Source organism: Hyaena hyaena, unplaced genomic scaffold (genome assembly GCF_003009895.1).
Source record: "Hyaena hyaena isolate Hyena2069 unplaced genomic scaffold, ASM300989v1 scaffold_261, whole genome shotgun sequence".
Taxonomy (NCBI): Eukaryota; Metazoa; Chordata; class Mammalia; order Carnivora; family Hyaenidae; genus Hyaena; species Hyaena hyaena.
In genome coordinates, this window is record NW_024080893.1 from 1,306,196 (window position 1) to 1,314,702 (window position 8,507).

General features: G+C 33.3%; 1 protein-coding gene across 2 annotated transcripts in view; it reads left to right on the forward strand.

Annotated features, from left to right (window-relative positions):
- UHRF1BP1L (UHRF1 binding protein 1 like) overlaps positions 1-3,700 on the forward strand; it is a 106,739-nt gene extending 103,039 nt beyond the window's left edge. For both annotated transcript variants that reach the window (XM_039245589.1, XM_039245588.1), the window contains one exon: positions 839-3,700. In XM_039245589.1, coding sequence (XP_039101520.1) covers positions 839-958 — 120 coding nt within the window. In that variant the 3' untranslated portion in view covers positions 959-3,700. The remainder of the gene's footprint in view (positions 1-838) is intronic.
- The last annotated feature ends 4,807 nt before the right edge of the window (positions 3,701-8,507 follow it).

An 8,507-nucleotide genomic window follows, 5' to 3' on the forward strand; every position in this document is an offset into this window, starting at 1 on the left:
CTACACATGGCCAGATTTCATTGTTTCTCATTGCCATGTAGTATTCCATGGTATAGATAAACCACATCTTCTTGATCCATTCGTCTGTTGATGGACACTTAGGCTCTTTCCATGTTTTAGCTATTGTGGAGAGTGCTGCTATGAACATTGGGGTACATGTGCTCCTATAAGGCAGGAATTCTTAAGCTAGAACCAAAGAAGTCTTGAGAACTTTTTGAAATTAAATATATATGTATTAATGTATCTGTGTAAATGTGTTTTGGAGGTGAGAAAAGTCTTAGTTTTATCATTAAATCTTCATAGTTAAGGGTTAGGGAATAGTTCAAAGAGGCTCACGTACTGGAACTGAGTCTTAATATGAAGGAGAGACCTATTGGCCATCTAGATAATGTTTAGTGAGATATTCAGAATATGGGCCTGTGCAAGACAAAATTTGATGCTAGATCAAGTTATGAGCCATAGGAGTAGATGAGATCTAAGAGAGTGACTCAAGTTACAAGGTGACCAATTATAGAATCTAACACAGTAGTAACATTTAAGGATTCTTAAACAGCAGAGGAAAAGAAGAAAAGTCTGTGGGTAGAAAGAGATAAACATGAAAGAACTGAGGCCTAGGAAGGAGGAGCAAGGTCCGCAGTGTGTAAAACCACAGAGAGGTCAAGGGGAATTGAAATTAAACAAAATCACTATTAGATTTGTACAGTGCTTCATCTTAAGTCCACTCTCCCCAGCATTGGGTATTCTTACTATCCCAAGTGTCACACGTTCGGATACTATGTAAATAGTCTATATTCTGAAAACGATTAAATTCTCTTACTTTCCAAATTTATCATTTCAGCTCATGGAAGAAAATGAATTTCTTAAACAGGAATTGGCCAAGGCTAAAATGGCTCTTGCGGAGGCTCATTTGGAAAAAGATGCTCTTCTTCATCATATAAAGAAGATGACAGTTGAATAGCAGGAATGGCTGTCAAAAATTAAAATTATAGCTCTGGAGTACAGAGGTTATATTTATAATATTATGTTACCAGTAGTGGAAGACTTTCCTTTTCATGAAAAGACAATAAAATGAAATAGAACGTGATGAAGTGGTGACTATTCCAAAGCCAGTTTAGAAATAGGTACAGGCATTACAATCTTTTGGTTGTTTTGTGTTTTGGGGTTTAACCCTCTTTTAAACTGGTATGATACGGGGAAGTAAACACATACTGTAAAATAATTACATGCCTAATGGAAAGAAGGTGTCATTTCCTAATTTTGATATCACATTATAGGCACATTTTAAAAAGAAAAATGGAAAGCTATTGTGTCCCTACAAATTGCTGATTTTATTTATCACTATTTGTTAATAATTTACTATTATTTACAAATATTCAAATGCTTTTAGGGCTAATGTAATTAAAAGGAGGCCTACATTTTAAATGTTATTAAAATTATGTACTTAAATCTGTAATTGTTTAATTACTGTGAAAAAAGTCCAATCAAGTTAATAAATTATATGGACTGGGTTTGAAAATTCTGGAAAATCATCACCCTACTGAATTTACAAAGTAACTTGAAAATGTGAAAGAGAAATCATTTAAAATGAATAATAAACTGTAATAAGCTATAATTTTCAACTAAAAGGTCGTACAAATGTAAAAATAAAAAGCACAAACTGTAAAAAAGCAAAGCATTACAGTACATGGCCAACTGATTTAGAAAGCATTACTTGTACATTCCTTTAAACAGTTATTGTTAGAAGTAAAAGAATAATTTAACTATCCTAAATTTGGTAGCATTTGTAACTATAAGAATTTTAATTAATACTATTTATATTATTTCTTTATCTTTTCTCTATTTAAGGAGGGAAATGTTTTCAGATAATTTTCTTTTCATATACATAAACAATTTCATACCATTCTTGTAGTAACATATTAGGTAGATATTTACACATATTGTATTTATAAAGCTAGTTTTGATTAAAGGTCTCTGTGATATAAATATTATCTTCTATAATAAGAATAATGGTAAATTTTGAATTCTATTTTCTAAGGCTTGTTAAGGTTGAAACCAACGTGAGAGAGAAAATCATGCGTTATGAAATAAAAGTTTATGAGTGTTTAAGAAACAAACGTTTTTAAAGACTTAAAATATATTTCTGATAGAATTAAACTAAGTAGGGTCTATTTTAAAATTCACATTCTTAAACATAAATATATCCAAGCTATAACATGAAACAGATCAGACTACTCTTTCTTTAAGATACTTGAAGATTTTAAACAACATTACGACACTTATGGTGCTTTGCTCATTTGGCATGATGTCTACAGCCATCCCTATATCGTAATACTTGGAGGAAAAAAATACATGTTTCATTTACACTAAGTGTTGGAATGATTCAGATTTCACTGAAAACAATACTGCCCTTTTTTTATTCTGTAACATCCATTTTCATTGACATTATTTAAAAATACAGGCCCTGTTGTGAGAACTGAGGATATAGCAAAGAACGAATTAAATTGTTAATTTTTCACCTCAGAGTATTTTAAAAATCATCTTTAAAATATGTTAATCTACAACTATGTAATAGTCTTAGGTTAAAAGCAAAGGTCTAATTAAAGATGTAAAACATATAGCTTATGTCTTTAGTGTAGAGTACTTTAGATTTGTAGGTATTCAACAAAAGCAGTCTCTTCTAGAAAAGCGGGATTGATGGGACATTAACCTCTTCAGAGCTGACAGTTTCTCAGGACTGCCCTATTTGCTCTATAGAAGTTTTAAATTTATGGTGTAATTGTTTCGTGTTACAGAAGTTGAATGCTTTCCTTATTCCTTTTCAGTTTACTTGGCCTTCTCAAGAAGCGTGTAAACAGTAGAGGTGATAATTAACATGGATTTGAGTGTTCTTATATGCTTTGTTGGAATTTTTAAAATTTATAGTGAGTACTATTTTTATAGAGATTCAAAATTCATAAAGCACTTTGAAAAACATTATCTCATGTAATTCTCACAACAAATCTGGGAGGTAGGTATTACTCACATTTTAAAAGTTACAAAAAAAAAAAAAAACCAACCAAACAAACCCTACAGCCTAAAAAGAATAAGTGACTTGACTGAAATCACAATTAATAACCTGCCCTTTTGATTTAAATCCCAATTATATGTTTTTATTTTACCTTTGTCATTAGTTCTCAGATTTTGCCAGAGGTAGGGAAAGGAATCATTTACTTACTTTCATCTGTTTTTTTAAGATAAATATAATAATTTTAATTGTACAAGTGTGATGTGTGTATATTTTTCAAACTACTTAGAAGATAGTGGGAAAATTTTTGTTTAAGTTAACCCTAACCTTTTTCACAGTGTGAGAAATACAGGAATAAACCTATGATAAACTTACCAGAGTTTTTTAATGACCATAAAGTAGGAAAAAAGTTGCCATATTTTTATTTTATTTATTTTTATTTTTATTTTTTTGCACTGAATCTCTAGCAGAGATGTTAGTGATCCGGGGCTAAAATGATAATTGTGTTTTGCCTTTTAATTTTATGTACATCAAAAACATTTTCTTGGTATCTTGTATTTTTTTTCTTATGTCACTTTGTCCTAGAATTTCAAAAGCCCACCAATGTGACATTAACTGTGATGAAGTGTTATTTTTATTTAAGCCATGTAAGAATGGCTAGGTGTGATTGCATGAAAATATATGTGGAAAAATTAACCAGAAACTCCTTTCTGGATTTTAATTGTAGTTGTTTGGTGTTTGTCACAACAGGAGTTATAACTTCCACTTTGAAAGTTCTTGTTAATCTCCACTCTAATCAAGACATTTCCTATTTCAGTGAAAGGTACCACCATCATCCTGGTTCTCAAACTAGAAACCTCGAACTATTCCTAGAGAGATTCCTCTCTCTACCTCCCCACCCCCTGCCCTCCCCTCCACTGTCAGGTCTTTACCAGGTCCTATCATCTCTCATATTCGTCTGCTTCTCTCTACTCTCACCACTTCTCTCACTACCATAAGCACTTTTTACCTGCTTTACTGCAATTGTCTCCTGACTGGTCTTCCTACAGCTCCTCTGGGCCTCCTCTGATTCACTCTACTGCAGGCAGAACTCTCTTTTGAAATGCAGTTTCAATCAAGGCAAACCCCCTCCCCCCATCCCTATTCTCACCCTACTGTAACAGCTTTTTCTTGCTCTTAAGATGAGAACAGAAATATTTATGTGACCTCTAAATTAGAGCCACTATTTATAGTATAATTCTGAGTATTAAAAGAGTTAATGTCCAAACAAAACAGTGGCTAGTACATAATTGTACATTGTGTTCAGGTTACTTTGTTACTTCATTGCACTTCAAGTATCTGGAATAAGTGGGAATTAAAGTGCTTCTTCCACCACAGGAGCCTCTGTTCATGTTCCTTTGGCTTGAAATACCTTTCCCTGTTGCATTGCCTAGTTGAATTCGTATTTGTCTTTCAGGTCTCAGCTTATTCATCACTTCCTCAGGGAAGCATTCCTTAATTTTGGTCACACAGTAAGATTCACTGTTGTCCGTTATCACATAAACACGTACCTCTATTTAGCATTGAACATCTTTTGTAATTTCATATGTATTTATTTGATTAATGTAGACCCTCTAGACTGTAAACCCCCATGAGGACAGGAATTGTGTTTTTGTTGTCAATGTTCAGCTTTGTATTCATTATGCCTCATACAGTGGCTGGTACATAGTAGGTGCTCAATAAATCTGTTGAAAGAATAAAATGAGTGGATGAGGTATCAAGGATGTTTTTTAGGTATTAAGTTTCTCCTCTGTGTTGGATTGAGGGGAGCTGGAACACAGGTAGAAAGTAAATAGTGGTAGTTATTTAAAGGGACAGACTGAGTCTTTAGGGAAAGGAAAAGGTAGGCAATGGAGAAATTTGTGATTGTGTTTTCTTCAGAATTTTTAGTATCTGAATTTGTAGTTGATTTATCACAAACCATCACAAAACAGAAAATTAGCACATCACTTCATGAAACTGCTACAGTGCCAGAATGTCATCTGGCTTTGAGTGTAACATATGGTGTTGTGGCTATGAAGATCTGACAGTGGAATCAGCCAAACAAAATGGAAACAAGGCCAAAAGAGTAGTGGCTGAAATAGTTTTCAGTTTTGACAAATGGACTAATACACAGGATCAGTAGTGCCTAATTCCTTAAAGTACAAAAATCTCATTTTTGTACTCGTTCTAGAGATGGTAAGGAAAGTAAATTTTGAACTAAGCTTCAGTTTATTTTAGAAAATGTAAAATACTAAAAACTAGACTTACAGAGGATATAGAAACATGAAATCAGTAACTAATGTTTTTAAAACACTCATTTCTTCATTAAACTGTAATACTTGATAAGGTTTTTTTTTAATATTTTGCCGCCTTTTTTGGAGAAATACAAAAGGTAACAGGAAGCAAAAATGTAAGCATGATTGTTTTTATCAACTATTAGATATCTAATGAATTCTTGTAGGGTGGAGGAAAATGCACATTACTGTACAGTATTGAAATGTAGCATATATGTTGCTAATACTATTGTGTAGTCTTGGCAGATTTGATAATTTGAATCTTAGAAAAATTTTAAGAAATATGAAATCAACTTAATGTCTTTTTTTCCTACTTGTGTAATAAAACATGTGTGGTAATGTTTTGTTCTTAGAAGAAAACATACCACTAAATCACAAGAAGAGTAAACTGGGTTTTAAAAGATTTGAAACCATTTAGACAAAAAGGCAGTACTATATTATAAATTAGATTTTATTTTCAGTTTGCTTGTGTCCTCTATCAAAAGTCAATTCCTTTTTTACAAGTTACACTAAACTGAGTGTTAAGTAAAATCACTCATTCTTAACTCTTCACTGTTTATATGAAAAGATATTTGCTCATTTAGTAAAGAAATACTTGAGCATGATGGAGAAGAGGAGAGCCAGTGAGGTGATTTATTCTTTTTCTTGCAGCCATTTAGCAGCATTGTTTCGGCTGATACGACAAACTCAAATACTGCATCACAAATGCCATTAAGAATAAATGAGAATAAAAATAGATATATGAACGAAAGCTTAAATAAGTAGAGATCAGGAGTATTTCTAAAGGATATGAGTGAAATAAATATAAGGGTATGATCAGAACCTATCATTCACAATATTTAAAATCACTCCAATTAAAATATATATAATCAGAGCAGGAAATTTTCAAAGTAACCATAGTAAACAAATACAGCATAAGGAATATGTTGGACAATATTCCAATAATAAAGTATTTGAAAGAGATTTACGGTAAGGAATTCATTTCAATTAAAACCTAAGGCAAAAAAATTAATATGGAAATTCTTTTTTAAAAATGTTTGTTTATTTATATATTTTGATTTGAGAGAGAGCATGCAAATTGGGGAGAGGGCAGAGGGAGAGAGACAGAATTCCATGCAGGCTCCACGCTGAGCGATGTAGGGCTTGATCCTACAACTCTGGGATCATGGCCTGGGCCGAAGTCAAGAGTCAGTTGCTCAACCGACTGAGCCACCCACGTGCCCCTGATATGGAAATTCTTTAATGTGAAAAAATTGGCGCATGCAGAAATTCAATTCTTCAAAAAATGATAGGCCCACAACTGTTAAGATTCTAATTTTGATATGAACAGTGAGGAAATTCACTGCTACTGGAGACATTTTATTAGTATAGCAATAATGTGGCATCTTAGCATTTTGTTCAAATTCAAGATATTTGCTTCATAATACTTATTAGCATAATTAGCACAGACAGGTATGATTATCATCTGCTGCTTTCTTTTTCTTTAATTTTTAATTTACATCCAAGTTAGTTAGCATATAATGCAATAATGATTTCAGACCTAGAATCCGGTGATTCATCCCCTACATAGAATACCCAGTGCTCATCCCAACAAGTGTCCTTCTTAATGCCCCACACCCAATTAGCCCATCCCCCCACCCGCAACTTGTCCAGCAATCTGTTTGCTTTCTATATTTAAGAGTCTCTTATGTTTTGTCCCCCTCCCTGTTTTTATATTATTTTTGCTTCCCTTCCCTTATGTTCATCTGTTTTGTATCTTAAGTTCCACGTGAGCGAAGTCACATATTTGTCTTTCTCTGACTAATTTTGCTTAGCATAATACACTCTAGTTCCATCCACATTGTTGCAAATTGCAAGATTTCATTCTTTTTGATGGCTGAGTAATACTCCATTATATATATATATACCACATCTTATCCATTAATCCATTGATGGACATTGGGCTCTTTCCATACTTTGGTTATTGTCGATAGTGCCGCTGTAAACATTGGGGTACATGTGCTCATTTGCTGCTTTCTTTACTCTGATTTATTTTTACTTTCTTCATCCCTTGCAATTGAACAAGAGTTTTTTTGTACGAAACAATAGTTATGAAGGTAAAAGAGTCTGAAGAGGGATATGGAATGAACAAGTTAAGCAATTTTTTTATATCCCATTTCTATAAGTTTCCGTAATTTAAGGAATTCCCATATTATATCAATCAAACCATGCCCAGGCCAAGCATATCTTTATTAAAACTGGTAGGTTTTTGCTACATTAGTACAGATATTTGAGAAATATTGTAAATGTATTTAAACCTTTTCTGTAATTTTAGTGGGGGTACAGTTAATACTTTGTAATTTTTACATGTATCTTTTAGTGAGTCTCCTCCCCAACTTTTTGCCTTCAGAATTCAGTTTCTTGTAAATATGTTTTGTTGGGGGGGCTTTAGCTTGATTTTGTTTTGATCCACTTTTTGTGTAGCTTCATTAATATGTCCAGAGACCATTATGGTATGTGACCAATTTTAAAAATTGAAGCACAAATAATAAAAACGATATACACTGGGGATTTTATATTTATTTTTCCTTCGTGTTTGTACAGTCAGTTTTGCAATATATCATTAAGTCAAAGAATAAAATTGCAGAAGAGTTGGAAGGAAACTTAGAAGTCCTCTAGTTTAGCCTCCCACTCAAAACCAGTCCAGAGGGGTGCCTGGATGTCACAGTAGGTTGAGTATCCGACTTTGGCTTGTGTCATGATCTCCTGGTTCATGAGTTTGAGCCCCCATATGGGGCTCTCTGCTGTCAGTGCTGAGCCTGCTTCAGACCGTCTGTTGCCCTCCCTCTTCTCCCCTCACAAGCTTGTGTGTGCTCTCCTTTTCTCTCTCTCTCAAAAATAAACATTAAAAAAAAATCCAGTTTCCAACATGGGGTCACCAAATTAGAGCTGAAATTCCTAATGAGAAAACAGTCTACTGGATAAAACTTTGTTCTAAGTAGTTCTAATTGGCCATTTTGTTCCTATTAGAGAGTTAGAATATCTCTCTTGTACTACATTTTGGTCCTACATTTTTTATTCACATACAAGGTGGTTATTATCTCTTGCCAAGTCTCTTTTCTAGGCTTAGCATCCATAATCCCTTATTTTTCAAAAGATGGTTTTCAAATGCTTTACCTTTATTTGTCATGTGGATGTACCCCAGTTCG